Source organism: Microcebus murinus, chromosome 12 (genome assembly GCF_040939455.1).
Source record: "Microcebus murinus isolate Inina chromosome 12, M.murinus_Inina_mat1.0, whole genome shotgun sequence".
In the NCBI taxonomy this organism is placed as follows: domain Eukaryota; kingdom Metazoa; phylum Chordata; class Mammalia; order Primates; family Cheirogaleidae; genus Microcebus; species Microcebus murinus.
This window is the reverse complement of record NC_134115.1, coordinates 60,688,990-60,716,041: the sequence shown is the minus strand read 5'-3', so window position 1 is coordinate 60,716,041 and position 27,052 is coordinate 60,688,990. Positions and strand designations below refer to the sequence as shown.

At 55.4% G+C, this 27,052-nt stretch overlaps 1 protein-coding gene across 1 annotated transcript in view; it reads left to right on the top strand.

Annotated features, from left to right (window-relative positions):
- Positions 1-27,052, top strand: part of SHB (SH2 domain containing adaptor protein B) — a 134,512-nt gene that overhangs the window by 102,523 nt on the left and 4,937 nt on the right. Inside the window, exons 4-5 of the mRNA XM_012769056.3 lie at positions 3,065-3,236; positions 9,302-9,421. Of these exons, the coding sequence (XP_012624510.2) occupies positions 3,065-3,236; positions 9,302-9,421 (292 nt within the window). The remainder of the gene's footprint in view (positions 1-3,064; positions 3,237-9,301; positions 9,422-27,052) is intronic.

Sequence of the window (27,052 nt, the reverse complement as noted above, 5' to 3'; positions counted from 1 at the left end):
GTGCCTATTTCAACTGGGCTTCACCTTCCCCAAGCCAGGAATCTGGGCATCACACAGACTTCCCTGACTCACCCCCACAAGTGGTCCAGTGCTGTGGGACTCGATCTCCTGCATTCCTCCATCACCTTCCCCTAACTGGTGTCCCCATCTCTGGGGTTGCCCCCAAACCAGCCCTCCATCAGCAGTCAGGTCTCTGATCATCCCCATCCATAGGACCAAGTCCAAGGTCTTTAGAAAGGGGCCACCCCGAGACCTGGTCCTCACCTGTCCCTCCAGCCCCAGGGCTCACCCCTGCCCAAAGTCACCCACTGAGGGCTGTTCGGGGTAGGTGCTCAGGGCAGCACCTGCTCTTTCTCGCCTTCCTCCAAGCCCCACTCAAGAACAGGGACCCCGTGGCTGACTGAGGACTGCCATCCTTCCTCAGAAGCCCCAGGGGGAGGTCCAGGCTGCTGGGTGGCCAGGGAGAGGCGGGCGCTTATGGTGACGTGTGTGCCAGGGCCCCAGCTCTGGGCTTTACCTGCCCCACTGCCATGAAAGCCCCAACAGCCAAGGGAAAGGGCTTTCTCTCACTCCAGCCCCAGGGCCTGTCCCCTGGGAGGGCCTTGAGGTCATTGCTCTCTCTGTGTTGTTGGACACAGGACAGAGCTGTGGCCAGAGAGGACGGCCGGGGCCCGCAACAAGTCTGCCCGCACCATGCAGCCAGCCTGGCTTAGGTGGGGGTTTGGCCTCCGTCCTTCTCACAAAGCTTAATTAGTCTTTGGTGAGTCTTCCTGTTCTGGAAATGCCAGCCTCATCCTTCCACTGCTCCGGCCAAAAGCCTGTGGTCACCCTGGATCCTCTTGTAGGATCCGTCGTGCTTCATTTGCAATATGTGGGCGAGTCCCGCACCGCTGACCGTCACTTCCTGCTCTCCTGTGTGCATGCACTCTCGCGCTCTCCTTCTCTCTTTTAATTACTAAACTTTATTGTTTTAGAGCAGTTTTAAGTTCCTAGCAAAGTTGAGCGGAACGTCCAGTGTGTTCGCAAGTGCCCCTTGCCTGCGTCTCTCTTCAGCACTGCAGTCCCGTTAAAGAGCAGAGCGCTGGGCAGACCTTCTCCACCAAACGGCAGAGCAACCGTCCAGGTCTCAGATGAAGCCAGAGTCCTTCCCGAGGCCAGGGATGTTGGATGACCTGGCCCTGCCTCCTCCCCGACCCCGCCTGCTCCAGTTGCTCCGACTGTTCTGTGATGCTCTGCGCACCGTCTACCTGGGGCCCCCAAGCTTGCTCTTCCTTCTGCCTAGAATGTCCCTCACTTCCTTCAGCTTTTGATCGGATGGCCCTTTCGCGAGGCCCATCCTGCTGTGCTCTCTCCACAGCACTTGTCACTAGCTGTTGATACACTGACCAATTCATTGCCTCTCCTCCCTGGGACTCTGGGCTCCTCAAGGCGGGGACTTTTGTCTGCATGCTCACCGCTATTTCCCTGGCCTTGAACTGTGCCTGGCGCATTGAAAGAGTGGTTAGGGATGTCACAGGTGGACAGACCACCTGTCAGACCTCACCACTGGGCGGACGGGCTGGCCGTGTGCTCCGCACAGTCGTGGGAGCGGGTGAGTCTCACGTGGCTAGGGCCTCCTGTTGAGGGGAGCCTCCCCTCCTGCTGTTTTCTGTAGTGGCTGATGGAGAGTGTCTTGGAGGGACAGCAGTGCCCCACAGTTCCTGGTGGAGGAGAGTGCTCAGTGGCCGAGACATAGAACGGGTTCACCCACGAGGGCTGGCTGCTGTGTGTCTGGTCGGGACCGTCTGGCCAGGGTTGGGGGACAGCTCGCCACGTCCGTGCTTGCTGGTTAGAGCAGACATTCCTTCCGACGTGTGGCTCAGCCAAGGATGTGTGCCCGTGGGCCTGCAGCTGCACTCAGCTTCAGGACCCTGCTCTCCAGGCCCTGGCTGGGTTTGCTTGACATGCCCTGCGTGCTGGGTCCTTGGGTGTATCCTCTCAGCTGATTGTCACATCCTGGCCAGGTAGGAAACAGACTCAGAGAGGTTGAGTAACTTAGCCAAGCCACCCAGCAGACTTGTCCCTGGCAGACTCAGGAGAGGAACTCAGGTCACGTGAGTTTGGTAGCTTAGGTGACGTGCCCAGTGCCGTGTCTGCATTAAGCAGATGTGATAATAATAAAAGTAAATATTTATAACATAGGGCACAAACTCCATGCCCAACACTCTGCTAAGATCTCTATGTGTACCACCTGCTTGAATCCCCATGAGGTGGGTGCTGTCGTTATCCCTGTTTTTTAGAGGAAACTGAGGTTCAGAGAGGTGACTTGCAAGTTGGAACACCTGGTCTCCAGGAACTGTTTGGCAACTCCAATTTCAGTTCATTATTTTCTGTTCTTGATGGGGTGTCTCCAGGGTCCTGCTCTCAAGGGGCATCCTCCCCAAGTGTGGGGGGCTGAAAGATGCTCCCACAGGCCTGGCCTGTGCTGTGCGTGGCTCCAGCCTCGCTGGGTGGGGGAGGGGGAGTAGTGAGTCAGGTCAGGGCAGGCCGTGCCTGGGCCAGGCAGGGGATCTGCATGAGGAGGAGCAGACTTAGGGGATGCAGCATGGCCCCCAAGTGGAGGTCTGTAGGGGTGTCCCAGCAGGGAGGGGCAGGTGTGGCCAGTGTGGCCTTAGGTGAGATGGGAGGAGGACAGAACCACTTGGAGGCAAGTTTCTGACACAGTATGAGGAACAACTTTCTTGCTTGAGAACTGTGCAGAGGACAGAACCCCCCAAGGGAGTGCCATGCCCCCCTTGCTGGAGGTTGCAGAAGAGACTCCTGCAGAGATAAGGCTGAGCTCAGCGGCCTCTGGAGACTCAACCAGCCCTTCAGATGTACCATCTGGCTCGGACTGTACCTGAATGTCCTGTCTTAGGAAGCCAGAATCTCTTGAGCCATGTTTTTGCATTGCCTGAAACTGTTCCTCCTGCAGATTTTGCAGCACTAACCAGAATGGCTAAATGTTACCCCTGCCAGGTGTCACCAGTGACCGCTGTACTGAGCCCTGGGTAACCGAGCTCTTTCTCTCTCTCTCCCCTCACAGCCCAGTTTAACGGCACCGAGAAGCGGCAGTCATCCCCTTCGCCTTCTCGGGACCGGCGGCGCCAGCTTCGTGCTCCTGGAGGTGGCTTCAAGCCCATCAAACATGGGAGCCCTGAGTTCTGTGGGATCCTGGGGGAGAGAGTGGACCCTGCCGTTCCCCTGGAGAAGCAAATGTAAGTTCTGGCCTGATGAACTCCCAGGTCCCCCAGCCATTGCTTTATCTTCTTTTAAACATTCAGACGGGGAGCATGTTAACGCTCCTGAGGCCCTTTAGTCTGACCCTGCCTCCGGACGGGCAGGCTAAGCACGTGGGAGGCCAAAGCCGCCATCGGGTCAAAGGATACCTGGGTTAGAACGTGCATCTTGACACCAGCCCCGAGCTTGTCCTCTGCAGGCTGTGCTGCCATGCTCACCTTCGATGGCCAGGAGGAGGGACTGCAGAAGCATCTGTGTGGTCCAGCCCTCACTTCTACATCCTAGTTTCTCATTTCACCGTGCAGCAGATGAGTTCTTAGAAAAGTGGAGCATAAACGAAATCCTTTCCATTATGTGTAAAACAAAGTGTAAATTAGACTAATTTTCTAGCTCCGGTGATGTTCTTGCTCCACATCTGCTTGGTATGAGGTGGGCACGGCCTTTCTACTCTGGATGTGGGTTTTCTCAGGCCTTTGGCCAGGACTTCCCACCGCCAGTCAGTGGTCAGGTCCCGTCTGTTCTGTGCCCTCTCCTGGCTGCTCCCAGCACGTGCTGTGCTCTTTCCTGCCCGTCCCCTCTACCACGGTTCCCATCCCCCTGCTCTGCCAGGGCCTCGCTATGCACAGGTCCCTGCTCTGCTATGAAGCTGTCAGTGGCTTCCTTTTGCCTCCAGGATAAAGTCCCCTCTCCCAGTCCACCGCTCATTCCGTGGATTGCCCCCAAACTGCTTTTCGGTTTCTAGCCATGCCACATCCCTGGATCAGAGTGAGCTGCTTCAGGGACTTGCTAAAGCAGGTATGGAACCTGGTGCTGGTGCCTCAGGTGTAACATCTGCTTAACAAGCGGATGCAGTAAGCGTGGCTGTCATCCCCATTGCTTAGACAGGAAAATCGGGGCCCAGAGACGTGCAGAGTCTTCACAGCTCAGAGTGCACCCCACCTGAGTGCCCCCGGCAACCCAGACCCTGCCCTCTCCCCCACCTCCCCTCCTCTTCCTCTTCCCTCATCCCCACCCTTAGCACGCGCCTGGCACAGAGTAGGCGCTTCGTAAGGCCGAGAGAGTCGCCAACACCAGACGAGGTTTGCAAGCCCTTCTCGTGCACGCCGTGTGCTGTGTTAGTCCAGGCCCGGGGAGTCTGGCCCTGGCACCACAGTCAATGCTTGCTCGGCGCAGGATGCAGGGTTTTCCGAATGATGTCATGTGCTGTCATCTCGGGAGGCCACAGCCTCCGTTGTGACGCCCGCTCCTGCCACACGGAGCACATCGGGGCGGCGCTCCCACCCGTATTGTTAATCCTCACAGCCAGGCTGGTTAGGGGGCAGGTTTGGCTTATTTATGATCAAACTGTACATTTTTATTCAAAGTATGACCCAGAAATGCCTGGGCGCTGCTCAGCAAGCATCCTGACCCGCAGCGGCCTGGTCCGCCTGGGCTCAGCCGGGGCCCAGCCCACCCGCCCTCAGCCACCCCCGACTGAGCCTCATTCCCATCCCCACCCGCCAGGGGCCCCAGCCAAGTCCACAGTCATGACTGGCTTTTCCTCCCCAGTCGTCTCATCTCCCCAGGATTATCCTGGCCTTCCAGAGCCCTGACTCATCGCCTGAGAGGTAAATTCTCACTTCGAGTGGAGCCCAGTGACCCAGGTGGAGAGGTTCACTTAATCCCCCACCTGGCCTGATGCTGCTTCAAAGTTCAGGAGGCACCTTCGAGTCTGCGCTCTCCTCTGCCTGGCCCCGGCGGGGAGGAAGGCAGAAGGCGGAGACTGAGGACCGAGGCACTGTGGGGTGTGCCCCAGCTTGCACAGGGTGGCCGAGGGTCGGCAGGCACATGTCTGCCTGGGTACCCCTTACCACCTGCCTTCCCTCCTGGCATGGTGGAAAGGGCGCTCCAGTGCTCAGGGAGTCGTGTCCCCCTCACCCCCACCCCCCGCCTCCTGGAGGCAGCCCAGCACCCCCTCCTTCCCACATCATTACCATCAGCGAACACGCATGTTCCAGTCATGAGCTTTCCTTAAGTAAGTAAATAAAATACCCTTGAACTGACATCCCTCTCCAGGTACTGCTCCTCTTGGGGAGCAGAAGCTTCATGATGGACAGGGACTTGTGTAGGTCACCACTGCCTCCCCTGTGCCCAGAACAGTGCCTGGCATGTAAGAGGAGCCCAGTCAACAGATGAAGGAACAAAGTCTCCCAAGAGCTGTGGGTACTTCTCCCCTCTCCGTCACCTCCCTTTCTCTCACACCCACCACAGCTAGCTCCCCTCTTTTGCCCGGTCCCCGGATGTCCCCTTTGTCCTCCATGCAGCACAGTTGACCGTGCCCTCCTTCTGGGACTCTGCTTCTGGTTTTCCTCCTGCCTCCCTGGCCACTCCTGCTGCCTCCTCCGCTGGCTTCTCACCTCGGCTTGACCCGAAGGCCACACTTCCCAGGGTGTTTGCAAGTGCACGCTCTCCCTGGTCGCCTCTCCCGGCACCCTGGCGGTGACTCACAGGTGTGCAGCCCCGGCCCACACTTCTCCCAGGACTGCTGCTTCCACCGTCCGCTGCCCTCCTGCAGCCCCACTTGGCTGACGAATAGGCATATCGGGCATAACATGTTCGGAACCCGGCTCCTGATCTCCTAGAGATCCTTGCCCAGCTTCTCATCTCCATAAACGACATCCCGTCTAGCTAGTTACGGCTCACAAGTCCTGCCAGCTCTCTCCAAAACACCACCAGAATCCAGCCATTCCTTATCTCCACGGCCACCTCCCAGCTGAACCCATGCGCAGCCTCCTACCTTGTCTTCCGCTGCCTCTCAGGGCAGCCTGGCTGGTCTTCTGTAGGATCTTCCACAGCATGTAATATCTCTCTTTTTTTTTTTTTTGAGACAGAGTCTCGCTTTGTTGCCCAGGCTAGAGTGAGTGCCATGGCATCAGCCTAGCTCACAGCAACCTCAAACTCCTGGGCTCAAGCAATCCTGCTGCCTCAGCCTCCCGAGTAGTTGGGACTACAGGCATGCGCCACCATGCCTGGCTAATTTTTTTTCTATATATATTAGTTGGCCAATTAATTTCTTTTTTTTATAGTAGAGACGGGGTCTCGCTCTTGCTCAGGCTGGTTTCGAACTCCTGACCTCAAGCAATCCGCCCGCCTCGGCCTCCCAGAGTGCTAGGATTACAGGCGTGAGCCACTGCGCCAAGCCTCTCTTAAGACTCTTACTCCTGTCCAGTTCACTCAGGATAAAATCAGACTGTTTCCCTTGGCCACAAGGCCTCAGATAACTGGCCCCTGCTCCTGTCCCACCCTCATCCTATACCACACCCCCGGTCACCGTGCTCAGGCCATTCTTACCGCCTTTCTGCTGTGCAGACGCCCCAAGCACTTTCCTACCTCAGGACCTTTGCACTTACTGTTCCCCCTGCAGAGATGTTTTCTCTGTCTCTCCACATGATTGGCTCCATCTCATGATACGGGGTCTCAGGTCAAATGTCATCTCTTCGGGGCCTCCCCTGACTATTCATTCCTGAGTCGGTCGGCATCTTCCCCCGCCCCAGTCACTGCCTTAGTGCAGCCCCAGTGTTCCTACATGGCACCTGTCTCCATCCGAAATCCTTTCCCGTGTCTGTGTGTTGACTCTCCCTCTCCCCACATCAGCCCCGTGAGATCAGGATGCTGTGAGTGGCCAGTAAATACTAGATGCGCTGATGAGTGTTGGCTGGGATGACCGGCCATGGTCAAGCCTCCCTGACCCCCTGGTCCTGACCTGACCACCAGCTCCACAAGGTCCAGCGTGGCCCCAAGAAGGCCCCTGCCTGGCTCCTCTTTTCAGTCCAGGCAAGGCCTGCTCAGGCCCAGCAATTGGCCCCAGCCCCCGCAGGACCACCCAAGCCCAGCCTGGCTGCTGGTGGACAGCCTCCTGCCGCCGGGCTGGCCAGTGCCGGCGCCCCTGGTCCGGCGCCCTTGCCTTTCTCACCTTTGATCCTCGACCCGGGGTCGCCTGCCTTTCTCTCTGCGAGGAGCAGCTGGGGAAGCTTCTCCTGTTTACCACCAGGGATTATCCCTAACGACCCAGACCCAGCGGCCCCTGAAGCCGGTCTGCCCTGCCTCTGCAAGCGGGCTTGCTCCTGCGCTCAGGGAGGGGTAGGCAGCGGGCAGCGCCTCCCCGGAGACCACTTCCAGGCCTGTCCCCAAGGACAGCTCAGCTTCAAGTGGCTGGAACTTGTTTTCCTAATAAAACGTTTTTGTCAGCTCGCTGGGGGTGTGTTACACAGTGAAATCTCCCAGAGGACGATCTCACCAAATCTGTTAACTCTTATTTCTAAAATCAGCTCTGTCTCTGTGTCTGCCAGTCACAGCCATGGATCCTTTCTAAAGCGTAATGTGGCCTTCCCTGTCTCTGGAAATGTTCCAGCTGTGGCAGCCCGTGCACCCCCCAACTCCACGTCCCTGTTTGTGGATTTCTCTCTAACTTGAGAAGGGACGGCTGCCCCCAGGCGGCGCACTCCCCACCGCCTCCCTCGGCGGGTCTCCCCTCCAGTGGCTGGCTCCGTGCCTGCTTTCTGGACGTACTCAGTCACGTTCCCATCGGTTAGGGACACTCCTGTCTTCTCTCCAGTCCTTGACTTTCTAATGTTGGTTTTTTTAGGGCTGTAATTTTGTCGTGGCCACTGCTGCTGTCTGTCAAGAGCACTACCTCGTGCATGGCAGGAAAGGCACAGGGCAGGCAGTGTGGGCCCCCCCCCCCCCCAGCAGGATGTCAGTTGCAGGGCCCTCCCAGGCAGGCGCCAGGAGGCAGCATCCCCACTCGCACCTAGAAATTTACAGGGCAGCCTCTGGCCAGGCAGGAGCCTGCAGTCATTACAGACAGGATGTCACCCGCTGTGGCTCATAAGGGCAGTCTCTTTCTGCCGACACTCCCAGCTGCCACATGCTGGGATCTGCCCCACCCTGGGCCCTGCGTAAGCCCTGGCTGCGGGTCCTCTTGTTCCAGCCTCACGACCCCAGGAGGGGCTGGTGTGACCCTCACTTTGGGGACAGCCGAGGCGCAGCCAGGTCAGCAGCTTGCCCTGGTTCCGACCCGCAGCTGTGCCTCTGTGGACGATGCGCTCTCCGGCCACCGCGTTGCCCTGCGCCTCTGCCTCTCCTCCAGGCCCCAGGTGTGTCCCCCACTGCCCCGTCCCTCGGAGACCACCCGTAGACAGAGTGCGCTTTGAGTATGTCCACTCACTGGCAGTGAGGCTCTTTACTCTTCTGCTGAAATTTTACCTTCAGCTTTTCCATTCATGAAAATCGGGTTCCCATGTCCTCCTGTGGTCGGGGGCCTTAGTCGTGCCCTCGGCACCACACCCTCCCTTCGGATTCTGCCGCTCCCCCCAGGTGTGCGTGGTGTCCAAGAGCGGCCACGTCGGGTGCCCAAGCAGGCCGGGGCCACCGCCTCCCGAGGAGCGTGGAGTGGCCGCCTGCCCGCCTCACTTCCCTGCACGTGTTGGAGTCAGCGTGGCCTCCCGCCCCCACCCTCTGATGGCTTCCATGTGGCTCAAAGGCCCGGCCCAGCCCACCTCTCCCACTTGCTGCCTCACTCCTAGTTCTAGAACACTCCGGCAGCCTCCTGTCCCCGGCCATGGCCTTTGCCACTCTCCTCCTGCCAGGGAAGCTCTCGTCCAGTTTTCTCCCCTCGTGGCTTCCTCCCTGGCCTGCTGTGGTCTGTACCGAAGTGTCACTCTGCCCACAGGCTTCCCTGGCTGACATAGCAGTCCCCCCCAGCCCCCGCAGTGTGGCCTGTGCCATTTCTTGTCCGTGGCACCTGTCGCCACACCATGCGACACACAGTGTGACCACAGAGCGTCTGTGGCCCGTCTCCCTGCACTGGAACGTGAGCTTCCCGAGGAGGGAGATGGGGCTCTGTCCTCCATTCTCTGGCAGGATCTGGCAGTCGGCAGGTGCCCACTGAATGAACGCAGGGACGCACGGCTGCCGGTCACGGGGGCCCTCGCAGGGCCGGGCGGCAGGGCTGTGGGAAGCCCCGTCCGAGCCGGGCTCTGACCGCTCTGTGCTCTGTCCCCAGATGGTATCACGGAGCCATCAGCAGGGGGGACGCCGAGAACCTGCTGCGACTCTGCAAGGAGTGCAGCTACCTCGTCCGGAACAGCCAGACCAGCAAGCACGACTACTCCCTCTCCCTGAAGTGAGTACCGCCCCCGGCCCCCGCGGCCGCTGTGTCTGTGGCGGGGAGACCCGCCAGTGTCCCCCGGGAGACTTGCCAGCACGAGTTATTTCAAGCCTCGGTCTTTCAATTCGATCTCGCTCTCCTGGGACACAGAGGAGTTTCTGTGTTTGCCGTCGCTGCCCTCCCAGAAGAGGAGGGGCCTTCCCAGGCCCTGCGTTAGCTAACAAGGAATATGTGCCACATGTGCCACGAGCACTTAGCATGGTCCCTCTCGGTGCCCTTGCGTGGGGAAACCGAGGCTCACGGCGGGATATGACTGGCTGAAGTGGCGGGGCCAGGACCCGTGACCGGCCGTTTGACTCTCCACGGGCCACACTGCCGCTGCCAGAGCAACCCTTTCCTTACGCTCTAGGTCGCTGTTTGGGCAGGTCTGGTTTCTGTGTGTCTCATGGGGTTGGGGAGGAACAGCAGGAAGAACCTGCGGGTGGTGTCACCTGCGGCTGCTTTGTAAACTGTCCGGTCTTTCCCACCCACGAGGCATTGCTGTCAAGTTGGGCAGGCCCAGAAATAGGAAAAGGGTTTTTTGGTTGGTTGGCTCATTATTCAGTGCTATGGCTGGATGGGACCCAAGAGGTTGTGTAAGCCCATTTTACAGCTAGGAAAACCGAGGCCAGAGAAAGGAGAGATTTCCCAAGGACACATAGAGAGTTAGTGACATAATTGGGGTATAAACTCAGGCACTTCAGCCAGCACAGAGCCCCAGGAGCAGTGAAGCCCTCTGCCTGGCTTCACCTCTATCCCACTCAATATTATTAGAGGTCACGTGACAGAGAGCAGGCCTGCTGGGTCACGGCTGTCCAGGGACCCCTGGGACATGCTGGCCATGTTAGACTGCGGTATCCGTGCAGCCAAGAAGGGTGAGATGGGCCTGTGCTCTCTGCTCAGGACTGACCCCACCCAGCCTGCTGGGCTCTGCCCTGGGTGGGGGATGGTGACACCCTGTGGAGTCCAGAGGGCGGCAGGCCCAGGGCAGAGGCTCTGGGAGTCCACCAGGGAAGGGAGGGTGTGCAGAGTCCATGGCAGGGACCACACATCTCTCCAGGACTCTCCGAGATGTGGATGGACTTCCACCGGGCCAGGGAGGATGGGAGGGCGCTCAGGACAGACAAAATGCAGGCTGCTGGCGTCTCGTGCTTCATCATCGGTGTCAGACCTGATGGCTTAAAGAATCAGGTCTGTTATGGCAGCGAGGAAAATTCAATAAGCTAAACATTGGCTGGGCTGAGGCGCCAAGGCTGGGGGCTGTAATTGGATTAGGGAGAGGGCGCAGCCAGGGGGAGGCTGCACAGGGCGGGGCGTGCTGACGGGGCCGTAGCCCTGCCTCCCACTGAACCCCAGCCCCCACCCATCACTGCCCAGCAATAACCTCGCAACCCAGTCCCTATGAGCGGTGCTGCCTGATCTCCACCCCGCTGGCGTCAAGGTGAATGGTGCTCTGTGAGAGGTAAAGGAAGCAGGTGGCATCAGCAATGGGACTCGCATGTCACCGGCCCCAGGCTTTCTTGGTGCTCTGGGACCTTGGTAGTGCTGGGTTGTCACTCTGCCACCCTCCCTGTCAGTGTCTGAGTTCCACAGTGAATCTCGTTCCTCCTGGAGTCCCCGTGATTGTGGGCTTGGCCCAAAGGGACCTCCATGAAAGGACTGATAGGATCACAGAGGAGGAAGGGACAGAACACCCGTACCAGGCCTGGCTGTTCCTGAGCGAGGGCCTTGCTTCCAGAGCAGCCCCCATTCCCGATTAGTAGTACAGCTGCTGGCCAGGGAGCAACTCCCTGGCACTGAGTGTCCTGGCCGCTTGGGCAAGCACCAGCTTTGCCAGCCCAAGTGAGGTGCTGATCCCTCTGGTACTCAGGGCCTGCCTGGTGGGGGCAGGGTGGGGAAGGCATTTCTGACACAGTCAGGAGCTGGTGCAGATTGACGTGGGAATTCCAGCTATGCAGGTTCTCTGCCTCTGGCCATTCTCATGCAAGCCTCGGGTTTTGCCATGAGGGTGTTCTAGGATGGAGAAAGGATCTGGGGGAGTCTAGCTTCAGAGGACAGGGCCCTCTGCCCCCTCTGTCCTTCCCTCAGCAGAATACTTGCCAGAGACCCCTGTAGCATGCACTGGGCACCAGAGAAACCACCAAGGGGAGCACAGCCAGGCCAGGCTGCAGGGGCTCACAGTCTGGCCAGTTCAGCCTGTGCCCATCCCCTCGCAAGCAGCTCTGCACGGAGGGTCGGGGGAGCTGCGGCGAGAAGGCTGCACTGGAGCTCTTCTAGAAGGTGGGTGTTCCCCGGGCAGGTGCAGAAGCACCTCGGCAGGTCTCAGGCTCCTTCCAGAAGAGTTGAGAGGCAGTGCCCGGTATTGGGGCTGCTGACGTGCTAGTTCCAATCACAGAAGTCCTGCTCTCAGGCAGAGAGTGCCATCCTCTTCCTCATCTTAGAGCAGAGGAAGCTGAATGACCTGCCAAGGCATATAGACTGGAGTGGGGGCCGTCAGACTTCCCACCCCTTCCCAAGCTCACACAGTCAGAAGGTCCATCTGGTGCAATCTCCCTGCTTTATGGGTGGGGAAACTGAGACCCCCCACCCCAAGGGGATTCGCAATTAATCTAAGGCTGCTCAGCTAGCATTTGACCACACTGACCATAGAGATGGCAACTGCTTCGCACTGTGGGGATCAGACAGATGCCTGGACTGGTCGAAGCTGCCACCCATCTGTCCCTCCCCCAGGCTTCCTGCACACCCCACCTCTGCATCTCAAAGCCTCCTCCATGGCAGAGGCCCCCACCCGGCTTCAGTGATCCTGCCTAATTGCCTCTGAACACTTCTCTTCCCTCTCCCGCCTGCAGAACCCCCCTTCCCCATCTCCATCCCCCTTGCCAGGGCAGCACATCCTCAGGCTCCCCCTTGGCTGCTGCCCCACTGGCCCCAGAGCACACTCACTCCAGCCTTGGGAAGCAGAGGGTTGAGCCTTAGAAAGTCACAAGAAAATATCAAACTCTTAACACAGTTTCCTGTCTCTGGAAAGGCAGGCAGTGGAGGAAAGGGATGAAAAGTCTTGAAAAATCTCATTAAAAGGGTTCTTCAGGCACTTTGGACTGTGAATGACCCTCATGAGTTCTGGTTTTGTGAGTTTTTGCACAGGACTCTGGACAAGATGAAGGAAACAGGACTTCAAAGACAAGGGTTTGCAGCTAGGGGTGGCAAGATGGGTGCTGGGGTCTCTGGTCCTGTAGGGCAGGTTCTGCCTGCAGGAGGCCCATGTTTATTCTAGAACCTTAGTGACCCAGGGAGCACCATGAGTATTGTCAAGGAGGGGACACAGCTTCCACCTCCCTCTGTCCCCAGGAGCCCCCTGTACCCCCACATGTGCCTCCTGAGCCGGCCAGGGCCTTGCGGAGGAGGCTGGGAGGAGGGCAGCATGTGAGTGGGCATCCGGGGAGACCAGGGCAGCACTTTGCAAGGGCTGGAAAAAAGGCACGGGCCCTGCAGCCGGGTAGCTGGATCCAAGCCCTGGCTCCAGCTCTTACCACCACGTGATGCTGGCCAAGGCCCTTGGCCTCCCGGAGAGTCCCCTGCAAAGCAGGGTGCGAAGGCAGGAGGTAAGGCTTGGCAGGGAACCGCTGGTGCACAGCAGGTGCACAGCGTGTGCCGATCTCTGCTCTGCCTGGCTTCTCCAGAGCCTTTAGCAGTTGCCGTGGAAGCAGCAGGCGAACAGAGTGCTGTGAGTGAGTCCAGGCTGTCTCTGCTACGCCAGGTGACTTGGCCAAGTGTCTTCTCCACTTGCATCTGTAAAATGAGGGTCTGGTGTCTGATATGGAAACTTGCTTCCAGTTTAAGGGCTCATGATTACACCACTTTCCTCTCGGTCCAGGCAGGGAGAGAAGGCCCCATCTCCTCCAGGGAGGGCGGGACAGTTATCAAGAATGAGCCTCCTGTCCTTCAGATTGCATAATGGCATCGCTTTGTATCCTGCCTGGAGTGGCCAGGTTTGCGCTGACCGCTGGGTACTCGGTCTTCACCCTGAAGTGCCTCCCGGGCTCCAGTGGAGGCTGGGTGGGTGTATGGGGCCAGGAAGAGCTGGGGGTGCATTGCAGTTAGGGTTGTTTTTCTTTTGTCTCTCCCCTCATTGATTAATATAGGGAAAAAGAGAGTTTTCAAACAGTAGGCACGTCTGGGTCTAGGCAGGCAAGTGATTAATCTTAGTTTGTTGCTGCTGACAGCCAGGAGCAAGAAATAATAAAGGTTTGCAGGTGGGGAGGGGCGGGGGGTGAGGGAAGGCTGTGTGCCCTTCGTCTGTCAGCAGGGAGCGCAGACTTCACTTCCCTCTGCCGCCTGAGCAGCCCCTGTAGGATCAACAGCCAAGGCTGCAGACACTTAGCTCCTTGGTTGCTGCCTGCTCCCATGCGTGACCACCAGGGCAGTCCCTGCAAGGCTGCAGCGAGAATGCCCGGCTTTCAGTCGTCAGTCGCCCTGTTCCCCTGCCCAGCCCCCAAGGGGATGCCAAAACCTCCCAGGGGCAAAACTTCAGGGAGGGCAGTGTGTGCAGCTCGGGGCATAGCTGATGCTTGCCTCGGGCCCCCACACTGCCAGCTGGGACCACAGGAGCCCTGGGGTCCTGGCCTCTCCCGGCTGCCAGGTGGGTTTGAGGGGGAGGAATGCAGAAGAGAGAGGTGGGGTCATGTGGCCTGGCCATGGGGCAGCAAGGAGCCGTCCACCCAGGGGCAGCAGCTCAGGTGGGGAGAAAGCTTCCTACTTTCTAGTCCACCATTTCTAGTACACCCCATCATCAACATCCTGCCCTCCTCTTTACCTGCCAGCCCCCCAGGATAGAGGGAGCTCTAACAGCAGGGAGGATGCCGGCTTTGGATCAGTCTGTCTGGGGCTCTTGAAACCCGGCTCTGCCACATGCTAGGAAGGGTGGTCTTGAGCAAAGGGATTTAGCATCTTTGAGCCTCAATTTCCTCCTCCATAAAATGAGTTTCATGTGGGTATTAATGAATTGACAATATGCGAGCTGCTTAGCATGCGTCCAGATATAGTTATTGCCCAGTCGGTGGCAGCTCAACTATCTTCAATAGAGACTGTGGAGAGCCACAGGTTGTTGAGCTTGATGTGGCCCAGAGCATTATAGGTAGTCTGGGTTGAACTTAGAAATCTCTGTCTACGCCCTTGTCCACCCCCCTTTATGGTGTTGGGGTTTTAGAGTTCATGTGGCTGCAACTAGAGAAAATCCGAGAGAATCCCACAGAGCTACAGTCAGAACCTGGCAGTGTGACCTTGGACAGGTTACTTAGCTTCTCTGATCTCCCAACTCCATCAGTAGCTGGAGATGATGACCATCTCAACAGGCATCCTTTTGTCCTCCTCACCATCCTGCCATCCTTCCAGCTCTCTTGCGAAGTCGTCAGACATTATAAATCAAGTATTCCTTTCCACCAGAGCTCAGTCTGTTCTCCCGTCATCTCATGGGGAGCATGTCTGCAGCAAGCCAGGGCAGTAGCTTCGAGAGTACACTGAGCAGAAATCTTGGGATTTAGGAGGTAGAAAGAGACCTTTTAGACCTTCTGCTCCAATACCCGGCACAAGTGGGGAAACTGAGGCCCAGGGAGAGGAAGAAGTTCGCCTGCTTTCCAGCTTTCCCAGAAGTCCCTGTTTCCAAGCAGCATTTGAGTCGGCCTGAGACAGAGAGGCGCGTGTGGGCAGGGAGGGGTGATGTGTCTGCCGCTTTGCTCCCACCACACGGAGCCTTGCATGTCTTCTCCAGGCTGATGGAGGAAAAATGAACTTTCTGCTCAATTAGTGTGCCTCACACTTTCTCCTTCTGAAAGGTTTAAAGGAATCGCCACAATTAGGAGCTGCTGCTGTAGGCAAAACAGACTCCTCAGATGCTCTTTGCAGGGGACTAAACGAGAACAGTGAACTTTAGAACGTGCAGATGCCTCGCAGGATGAAAGGACGCACCGTTGAGAGGACACTGTGAGGAATATTAGATGACATTTCCCTTTATTCAAAATTGCTGAGAAAATGTGCCCTGCTGGTGGTAAAATATTTCCAGGGACGCCGCCCTCATCATTAAAACGGCACCTCCTTGAGTCCACGCGTGGCGCTTTGGCTATTCTGAAGCCGTAGGGAGCATAGAAAAAGCCCTGGGCTCGTGCCCAGGAGACCGAGTTCAAATCCTGGCTCCACCTCCAACTAACCGTGGGCCCCAGACCAGTCACCCTGATACACACCCTCCTTTCTGGGGGCCCAGGCAAACCCCGGTTTGAGTTCTGCTGTTCTCTGAGCCTGTGGTTTCGTCTCCAGCGAAACAGGTGTGACCCTGCCCCGAGACGTGTGAGGTGATGCGTGTCCAGGCTCCCAGCATGGGAACGGGCGTTTAGGAACATCCAGCTTCCCCCCGTAATAGCACATAGTGAGGACGGGAATTGTCACCTTCATTTTTACAGATACAGAAACGCATTCACATTACGTCAGAGCGAGTGAGTGAAGAGCTGGGATTTTAACACAGCCCAGTGCTGCCTTCCTGCCCTGTGGGGTCTCTGAGCAGAAATACCCACCTTCCTCTCCAGCGGCGTCTGAGAAGCCCAGCCAGGGTCCAGGCGGTCTCTGGACAGTGCAGCCCAAGACCTACGCTGGGTTTTCTGAGCGGGACCTGGGGCCACGAGCCCCTTGCCAGGCCTTTCTCTGGCACCTTTCCACAGGCAGTGGTGACACGAGGCCCGGCGACCCAAGCCCCGCCTTCCCCCAGCTGTGGGAGCCCGAGAACAGAGGGGTTGATCGTGGCTGGCTCTAGTGCTGTCAGCTCGTGGGACCCAGCTGGGGGAGTCTGGTTCCTTCTCTGGGTTCAGCTGGTGAAGACGCACAACTCCTTGCTGTCACTTCACAGAGGAGGAAGCCGAGGCGCATAGAACTTTAGAAGCCTGTGAGTGGCTGTGTTGCCGAGGAGGGACGAGGCGGGATATGCCAGACTCCCAGGCCACTGTTCTTTCTCGGACCCTCTTGGCCATTTGCCGCGGCTAACCTAGGAAGTTCTCCATTTCTCCCCGTCCCCCATCCCCCCAGCACCTGGTGGCCGAGAGCGGGAGGCTAGCTCAGAAGGGCCAGCGGTGGCCTCCGTAGCTGGCGAGAAAGGTTTTCGTGGGCCCCCGTCTGGCCTGGTGTGCTGGATCAGGAGTAAGGACCGGGCGGTGGGTAGGAAAGGAGAAGCCTGTCGTGGGGGACTTGACAGAGGGGAAGGAAGAGTGAGAATTCAAGGGCCACATCCAGATTTCTGAGCAGCTGGGTGGGTGGTGGTTCTGCGGCAGCAACATGGACCTGGAAAAGACCCAGGAAAACACACGGCCTCTAATTCAGCTTCCCTCGTCCCACTGCTGCCCAAAACCCCAAGGCAAGAGGGGCCCATGCGTGCTCTTTCTGCCTCTGCCGTCTGTGGTCCACGGTCCACAGCACCCACCCGGCCTGGCAGTGCCAGACAGTCCCATCGACAGGCTGGGTTCCCTCCAGGATCTGCTCCGTCTCCCCTCGGAGCCAGGCACGCAGCATTGCCCTCGTTCCCCGAGAGCTCCCGGGTCCTCGCCAGCATCTGAGTGTCCCGATTACATTTCCAGCCAGTTTTTAATTGTCTCATATCAGCACTCATAAATCGGCCTGCGCGGCGGGGCTGCCGCGGAGGCATTCCAACTGCCCGTGCGTCTCCAGGAAACCTCTCGTGCCCCGGACAGCTGCCTGTGGAGGCACTGGGTGGTCTCTCCAAATGAGAAAAACACTGCTTTCCGATCACATTTCTAACATCTTGTTAATGTGATTTATTTACCGATATTTTTGCGAAAGCCATCTGGGAATGGGTTGTTGGGGACTTGGAGGAAGGCACGTGGGACGATGCAGGGACAGGCAGCGAGGACAGCCACAGGCCTTGCATCTGCCGTCAGTGGAAGGGACACGGTGCGCAGTGGGAGCTGGGGACCCGAGCCTGAACCCCACCACTTCCTCCAGCCGGAAGGTCAGCAGCAAGTCACTTCCCGTCCCTGATCCTCTCAGCCCCGAGGCTGGGGACGCGGTGGAAGTGCTCATAAGCTCTGAGGGCTGTACAGATGCAGCGGGGTCCTTTGCAGAGACGCTGTCCCGACTGCAGGAAACAGTGTGATGCGGGGTTTTATTTTGCCTTCAGCTGGGCCAGATCATTCGGGCCCCAGAGAAAATATGAGTGACCCCCACCTAGGTAGAGGCATCTGGCAGGGCCTGAGGCAACCACCTTCACACAGTGAGATCCGAAGGTCAAGTGCAGGGTTTGGCGGTTCCCCAGACCTCTGGGCAGTTAGAGCCAGAAGGGACTTGCATCACCCAGGCCAATACCCTAGCTTTTTCAGATGAGGGAAACTGAGGAACGGGACAGGAAAAAGACCTTCCTGAGGTCTCTCAGCCAGTTGCTGGCAGAGTCCCACAGATGTCCCAGCTGCCATTTCAGGGTTCCTACCCTTCTGGGCCCCATAAGCACTGTATTTTCTTCCCCTATTTTCTCTGCAAACGTTCCCAGTATTTGAGGCAGATCTATAAAATCAGATGTCAGTTTCATAGCCCTCGTCTCCACTCCCACAGGTGAAATGCGAAAGCCGTGAAGCCATGTTCTGCTGCGTGTGGCACACTCGCTGCTCCCTGGCCCGCTGCAGGAGCCGGGGCCGCCCGGTGCCCAGGCCGCGGTGTCTCGCGCCGGCCCACTATCCTCCTTCCAGCCTGGGGTGTTCTCTGCCACTTTTAATAACGCTCTGCTTTCCTTTGTCTCTTTTTTAAGATCATTTCACCCAGGAGGAATATCAGAAACAATGGGGTTTGGCAAAGCCCACTTATTAGAAATGCTTTAATTAGAACTATTTTTTTATTTTATTTTTTGTTATTTCCTTTTTAAAATCGACATGCTGCTTATAGTCCCAGGCAGCTTTGGGATCAGCCTGCCACATTGTCAGCACAAACACTCAGGGCAGGGCTCGCAGACAAGTCAGCAGCGTGGCTGGCACTGCTGGATTCCTGCCATGCACCGGGGCTTTCGATGACGGGGGGAGACAAAGACACATCAGACCATAAGCTCACAGTCTAGACAAGGAGATGAGGTGGTAGGCGAGCACTGTGATGAACAGCAGTATGGCAGAGAATTGAGTGAGTGAGGAAGGAAATAGATCTGGGAGCATCTTGGAAGGCTTCCTGGAGGAGGTGGCTGTTGAGCAGGCCCTCGCAGGATAATTAAGATTTTGGAGAGGAGAAAACCGGGGAAGTAATTTACTGAAGAAGGAACGGCAAGGTACAAGGATGTTTAGGTTTGGGATTGGAGGATAGGCCCCAGCAGTGTCCCTCTCCCTGTCTTCCCACCTTGGCTCGGGTGGCTGAGCTGTTCGTTTTTCCCTTGGAGGTGATGAGACCCCTCTCTATGTTGTAAAATGTCACCCAGTTTTAGTTTCCACATTAAAACTAGGGTGCATAACCCCAGGAACCCTGCTTCCTAAATCTGCCCTCTGACAGCGAAGGCCGCTGACCTTGACCCTCGGGGTCATGGTCTGACATGATTTGGCATCTGCTTGGTAGCTTGTGGCTGAGAGCTCCTTTGGGAATGTGTCTTTCCATCTCAGCACCACCAGAACGCCTGGCATATAATAGGTTCTCAGGGAGCATTTGGAGATGATCATCAGGAGGAAAATAATCACAGCGTTCAAAATGAGCCCATGGTTGTAATGAAGTCAGGTTATAAAACCAGCCCAGTCTGTAATCGTCCATCACACACACAAATGCTCGTGTCGGGGAAACACAGGAAGGCCCTGTGCCAGATTGTGATTAACAGTATGTGGGTGGTGAAAGGGCAAGTGGTTTTTGTCGTCTTTTTGATTATTTGTGTTTTCTAGATTTTCAACAATGAATCTTTTTTTATATAAAAATCCCTTTTTTGTTTGTTTTGTTGTTTTTAATGAGGCAGAGCAAGAAGCTCATTGGCTATAGAGTTAGGAAACCTGGTTCTGGTCTCACCTGTCTTGCGCTTTTATTCGGGTACTTTAACTGGATCGGTAGAGAGAGACCATACAGCGCCATGGCTGAGAAGGTGCACCGCCTAGAGCCAGAACCCCTCCCTGGTTCAGATCTTGATTCTTTTTTTTTTTTTTTTTTTTTTTGAGACAGAGTCTCACTTTGTTGCCCAGGCTAGAGTGAGTGCCGTGGCGTCAGCCTGGCTCACAGCAACCTCAATCTCCGGGGCTCAGCGATCCTACTGCCTCAGCCTCCCGAGTAGCTGGGACTACAGGCATGCGCCACCATGCCCGGCTAATTTTTTGTATATATATTTTTAGTTGGTCAATTAATTTATTTCTATTTTTGGTAGAGACGGGGTCTCGCTCAGGCTGGTTTCGAACTCCTGACCTTGAGCAATCCGCCCGCCTCGGCCTCCCAAAGTGCTAGGATTACAGGTGTGAGCCACCGCGCCCGGCCAGATCTTGATTCTTATTATCTGTGTGACCTCAGTTTCTGCACCTGTACAGTAGGGACAGTAATGGTCCCTATATCCCAGGATTGTGGTGAAGCATAAATGAGATTGTGGTCAGGGACGTGCTTTGTAAACTCTGAAGGTCCCGGTCAGCTCTCTCCAGCTCCCCACAGTAACCTCACTTACCTCTCCAGGAAAAGGGCTCAGAGACGTGAGGGGCTTCCCTGTGGCCACACCAGCACTTTGCTTTCCCAGCCCTGTGTCCTTTCCTCAATTCCCTACCACCTCCCATCTTACCAAAGAGCAAGCAGTGTGCCCAGCATTTGCTCCTGGCACTAAAGTGTGTGCCCCACAGACGCTGAACGTAGCCTCCCCGAGCAAAACCCATTTACCCGGTGCCAGGCAGGCTTTTTGCAGTCTCTGGTATAGGAATTGATTTGAGCAGGCTTCTGCAGAGTGTCCTCAGCGCAGGAAAAATGCCAATAGTAATGATTAAAATCTTGGACCAGTACATGATTTAGACCCGGCACTGGTAAAACCAGAGGCAGCAAATGCATGAGGTGGTGTGATCTGGGCCCTGAAATTAGACTCAGGGTCTCCAAATATCAGCACAACCCCACACTGAGTTCAGATTTTCAGGCTAGGAAAATATATTTTCTTGTCCTGAATTCTTCAGTCTTAACCAAAAACAACATCTGTGAAAGGCCTGGGGTTGACTATTTTATTTTTGCGAGAGCTACGGTTTTAAAAAGCAATCAGTTCTGATAGTAACTTTTTGGAACTCAATTACTTGCAGCCATGCTGGGGAAAAAAAACTGTAATTAATGTGGTCAAACCCTGGCCAAATAATAAAATGAAAGCTTTGTTGTGTATCAAGGCAGAAGTCAATTTCATTAGGGAGCAAAGAGCTGGAGATTTAATTTTGAGAAAATTCTCCACCCTGTGGAAAGAGATTGTCAAGAAGCTGCCAGAATGAATGTCTAACGCGGGAGGATTTGCCCTCCGGAGCCCAGACTACTAAGAGCTGACAGTGACCTTTGAAAATTACATTTCTAAATCTTCCAAGTGTGGCCAAAGCCAATGGGCCTTGCTGCTTAATGTTCTTGGACCCATGCCCCTTTGGGTTTGGTCGCAAGGCGAGTGTTGTCTGTACCTGCTGACAGTTGCATGTCAATAGCTCCTGTCCTTTGGGGCTCGGGAGGTCAGCAGACCCCAACAAGGAGTTCGGCGTAGGCACAGGGGTGTCCACATTAACAGCACAGTTGTGTCCAGACAGCAGGGCGGATGGCCAAGCTGGACAGACGCACCAGGGACACTTGTTCAGTCGCACCCACCATGTGGGCAGCTCAGGTTTGCTCCTGCCTGTGAGGGGCCTTCCCTGGGCAGGAGGAGCAGGCTTGGCTTGCAGGAACCAGAGCTCAGAGCTGGGGCAGCCGTTAGTGAGCTGTAGTTAGTCATTTTTCAGCTCAGGGTGTGGAAGAACTTTCTTGTGGGCAGAGCCCTCTAAGTTTGAAAGGGGTTGTCTTGGTGGGAAGTGAGCTCCCTGCTGCTGGTAGTAAGCAACAAAGCTGGACACTCAATGTTATGACTATTACAAAGGGGTTTCCATCATCAGATGGAACTAGAATGGTGGTTCTCAAACTTGAACATGTGTCCGAATCTCAGCATGTTTAAAGCAGGTTTTGGTTCAAGAGAGGCCCAGGGAACTGCAGGCCAGCAAGTCTCTGGTACTTGTGCACATTCTGGGGCACATTGGAAGAAACTATTTTTGAGAAACCTGCACTCTTCTGGCTCAGGGGTTCTAGAGGAGCCTGTGGTGAAGGTGAGTCCTTTCATTTAATGTCTGAACAGTCCTTCCCTCCTCATGAGGTTGAGCATCCCCTGTGTGCCAGGCTGCAAAGGTTTAGAGGACCAGGCGTGGTGGCTCATGCCTGTAATCCTAGCACTCTGGGAGGCTGAGGTGGAAGGATCGCTTGAGGTCAAGAGTTTGAGACCAGCCTGAGCAAGAGCGAGACCCCGTCTCTACTAAAAAAAAGAAAGAAATTAGCTGGACAACTAAAATTATATAGAAAAAATTAACCGGGCATGGTGGCGCATGCCTGTACTCCCAGCTACTCGGGAGGCTGAGGCAGGAGGATCTCTTGAGCCCCCAGGAGTTGGAGGTTGCTGTGAGCTAAGCTGACGCTGTAGCACTCTAGCCCAGGCAACAGACTCTGTCTCAAAAACAAAACAAAACAAAACAAAGGTTTAGAGGTGGGTGGGACCTCAGGGATCATCTAGTCCTGTCTCTTCATTGTACAAATGGGGAAACCAAGGCCTGAAAGGGCAGAAGCCGTGCAGAGGTCTTCTCTCTTGGTCTCAGTGGCCTTTAGGGAACACTGCACACTCTTCCCCACTTCACAGATGACAAGAGTGAGGCCCACACTCCCAAGGAGTGGGGTTTTTCCACAGGGACCCACTATCTTTCACATGATTTGCAAAGGGCCAGGCAGTCAGGATGGCTCACAGGTGAACTTCAGGGGAGGAAAAACCACCCTCGGTTTAGATGCAGAGCCGCCGAGCAGATGGATCTGCTTTAACTTGCAGTTTTAAAGGTCCCTCTGGATTTTCTTCTTTTTTCAAATAAATGTTATTGTGTATAATTAAGGTATAAAATGTGATATTATAGGATACATACAGATAGTAAAAATTTTACTATAGTGAATCAAATGAACATATCCATCGTCTCACGTGGTTCTCCGTTTTTTTGGCAAGAGCAGCTAAAATCTACTCATTTAACACGAATCCCAAATGCAGTCGAATTTTATTACGTGCAGCCCTCGCGTTGTACAACTGGATCTCTAGACTTGCTCGCCTACCTATCTGCTGCTGTGTGTCTCTGACCCACATCTGGCCAGCGATTGTTATTCGGCTTTTTGATCATAGCCATCCTAGAGGGTGTGAGGAGATGGCTCACAGGGGTAATGACGTAGAGCACCTTTTCATCACCTGTTGGGTGTCTCCGTGTCTTTGGAGAAATGTCTATTGAGGTTTTATGCCCAATTTTTAAATCAGATTATTTGTTTTTCTGCTGTTGAGTTGTATGAGTTCTTCATACATTTTAGATATTAACCTCTTATAAGATACATCGTTTGCAAATTTTTTTTTCCCCAATCTGTTTTGTTTGTTAATTGTTTCATTTGCTGTGAAGAAGCTTGGGTAAGTCCCATTTATTTATTGTTTGTTTTTATGGACTGAGCTTTTGGTGTGACATCCAGTTAATCATTGCCATGGCCAGTGTCCAGGAACTTTCCTCTGTGTTCTCTTCTAGGGGTTTTGTAGTTTCTATTCTTATATTTAGGTCTTTTATCCATTTTGAGTTGATTTTTGTGTAACATAGAAGATACGAGTTCAATTTCATTTTTTTGTGTCTGGAAATCCAGTTTTCTCAGCACCACTTATTGAAGAGACTGTCCCTTCCCCTTTCCCCATTTTTGGTGCCCTTGTCAAAAGTTAGTTGACCATCTATGTTTGGATTTGTTTCTGGGCTCTCTGTTCTGTCCCATTGGTCTATGTGTGTTTTATGCCAGTACCATGCTGTTTTGATTATTATAGCTTTGTAATATAATTTTTAAGGAGGAAGTATGATGCCTTCAACTTTTTGGCTACTCAGGGGTCTTTTTTTTTTTGAGACCAAGTTTTGCTCTGTCACCCTGGCCAGAGTGCAGTGGTGTCATCTTGGCTCACTGCAACCTCAAACTCCTAGGCTCAAGTAATCCTCCTGCCTCAGCCTCCTGAGTAGCCAGGGCTACAGACATGTGCCTCCACGCTTGGTTAATTTTTCTATTTTTTGTAGACACAGGTTCTCGCTCTTACTCAAGCTGGGCTTGAACTCCTGGCCTCATGCAGTCCTCCCACTTTGGCCTCCCAAAGTGCTAGGATTATAGGCAGGAGCCATCAAGCCAGAAGAAAGGCTCAGGGGTCTTTTTATGGCTCTATACAAATTTTAGAGTTTTTTTCTCCTATTTCTATGAAGAATGACATTGGGATTTTGATAGGAATTGTTGGATTTTCCTTTTCTTTCTGAAAATATTGGTTCAAATGCAAGCCTGGAGCTTTAGAGTCAAGCCATTTGGCAGATTCCGTGTGTGTGTGAAGGCCTTCACCCTGGGCCACCAACTTAGAGCTTGAGAAATGCCTGGGCGTCTCAGGAAGGCTAATAACTGCTGATGCATTTTTGAAAGTCTAATTATTTGGTTGTAAATCAAGTCGCTTGGCTCGGCAGCGTTAGCATTTAGAGGTTCGTTCACGATAGCTTGGCGTGTGTGTGTGTGGCCTGTCACTGTGAAGGCTGCTGTGGAAAGTGGTGGCAGGAGGCAGGTGGTGGCTCATAAGCCCGTGACCCAGCTCCCTAGACTCCTAGAACATTCGGCTGAAGGGGCCTCTGTGCCCCTGCCCCATGCCTGACACAGCAGGAGGACCTTGTCACCCAGAGAGAGGGACTCACGCCCTGGTTCTGTGGCTCGGGAAGCCCTGCTGTGCTCCAGCCGTGACAGGGCGAGTTGCTTCTCCCTCCGCCCTTGGTCTTCTGTGTGTGCAGCGGGTGTTTTGCACACAGTGCCGGCTCTCCCAGCTGCTTTGTGAAGCCTCAGGTTGGCCCAGTCATGGACCAAAAGAGCATTTAAGGTCCTCCTGGCCACACCAGAGGCCAAGCAGGCTGTGTGGGTAGGGTCTGCCTGGGTTCTGGTGAGTAATGGGACTGCAGAGGTGCACCATTTAAATGTTCACTTTGAAGTGACATGTCTCACAGCGTTGGGGAGGTGTGTGTGGAGAGGCAGCCCAGGTCCGGGACATGGCTGTGCTGCCCGTGCGTTTGGGATTCTTTGCTTTCCCTAGGACCTTAGGGCCTCACTCCCTGCGGGGTGCTGTGCTGTAACCTCGGCCTAGCTACCTCCTCAGGGGGGCCCATGTCCACCTCGCTTTGTCCCGCGGTGTGTTGAGGGGAAATGGAGTAGGATGCTTGCATGCGGCAGGCCGTCAGCTCCTCAGGCCCTGTCGTGAGTTCAGGGGACCTGTGTTCAGTCTCACCTCTGCCCTCGGTGGCTGCATAGCCCCAGGCAGTCAGTCGCACCCTCTGACTCCGTCCCCCACCTGTAAACTGGAGACCATCTCTCGGGTGGCTGTGAGGCTGTACGTGAAGCTCCCGGCAGCAGGGTTGCACGGAGGGTAGGACTGGTGGTGACGCTGCGCCTCATGCCGCCTGGCGGAGCTCGCGCCCCTGCGGGCACTCCCTGTCGCTGTGGAGTGGCTGCACCCAGGGTGGGGTGGGGGGTTCTGTAGAGACAGACCCAGCAAATTGTCCCACCTCCCTGGAGGTCGAAGAGAATGCAGGAGGGAGCAGAGGTTCCCACTCAGGCAGCCGTTGCTCTCGAGACACCTCACTGCCACCCTGGGAGTGGGTTATGGCAGGAACTACCTGTTTGGCAGGCCTGAGGAGGTGCCTCGCCATGGTCACCCTGCAGGCTGGCTTGCTCGCCCATGGCCACAGCAGGTGAGCATTACATCCGGGCCTGGCTCCCCACTGATTCAGCACAAACTCCCGTGTCTGCCTCACCCCAACTGCAACAAGTGCACACCCGTGGGGTGGAGCTCCCCATGCCAAGGACAAGTCTGTGCTTCCGGAACCCAGAGCATGAGCACCCTGCTCATGGAGGGTGGGGACCTGTGATGGCCCCCTCCCTGTAACATGTTGTTGAGTGCACTTTAAATTCACAAGCTCCTTCTTTCTCTCCTTCCACTGATTTGGCCTGGGAATCTTTGCAGAAGTAAGAAGAAAAGACGCAGTCCCTTAGGGCCCCAGAGTGGGGAGCGGCTCAGCCAGGAGAATGTGGTTTTGGTTGTCTGACGTTTGTGTTTTGTTTAGGCCTAGGCAGAGGGCTCTAGGCGGCTCAGTGGCCCCAGGAATGATTTCTTTTGAAATCCTAAGGAAAGACGGGGTCTGAGCCATTCTTCCCTGTGGCCTCCCTTGGGTGAAACTTCCTGATTGGAAAGGCATGTGCCTTTGGACCCTCCTTGCAGGAATGACCTTCTCGAAGTGCCTGTGTGCTGCCCCTCGCTGATCCCACGCTGCCAGTCCTTGCTGACTCAGGGCAGGGGGGACAGGGTGGGGTAGCAAAAGCCTGCCCTGAGGAGCTTACAGTCTGGAGGGGAGGGCGCATTTCCCTGGCTCTGGGCTGACCCTGACTCAGTGACTGACGGGTGGATGGGGACTGCGTGGCAGAGGGCCCCAGCTGTGTGTGCCAGACACGTGCAGTGGATCCAGAGGGTCAGGGTTCCTGAGCTCAGGATCTCACCAGGTTGCATGGGAGCCACATCTTGAGCAGAAAGAGTCCAAAGACCCACCTGGACACCTGGGTCCATAGGCTTGAGTAGCCGAGCAGAGCAAGACCAGTCTGCAGGGGTAGCTTGGGGACCCTGAATGCCAGGCTAAGAAAAGAGTGCAGGCTTCAGAGTCCAGCCAACCAACATAGGCTCAGATCTTTGCCCACCATGTCCCATGAGACAAGGCACACAACCCTCCCATGCCTCAGTTTCCCCATCTGTAAACAATGACAGTGAGACCAATTTAGCAAAGTTGCAGGTCAGTTTAAATGAGATAATATGAGACAACAGCTCAGCTCTGTGCCTGGTGCCCAGCAGGGGCTTGCAAAGGACTGGGTGTTGTCACGTGTGTATTGGCAGTGGGGGGCCAGGGACAGGTCTGAGCTGAGGAACCGTGTTCTGGAGATATCTGGCTCAAGAGAGCAGCTCCCCAAATACTTGTCAGGCTAAGGTGAGCCCCAAATCCCCTGTGTCTGGATCCTATAACTGGGTCCTATATGTCGGTCCCAAAGGGCAATTTCCTTCCTTCTCCCTCATAAATATTATATGCAAGTATTTTTAAGTCATTTCATCATGAAAAGAAGCGATTTAACATAACTATTACTCAGGATTCTTCATGAAATATGCATCAAGCAATTAGGTCTAAAAGCAAGAGGTGAGGCCTCGCACCCTGCTCCGCGGCCGGCAGCTGCGGGCTGAGTAATGTTTTATTAAAGCCTGTGATTACGAGGCGAGGTGGGGCCTGTTATTAGGCCCAGCGCGCCAGGCACGTTTGATAATCC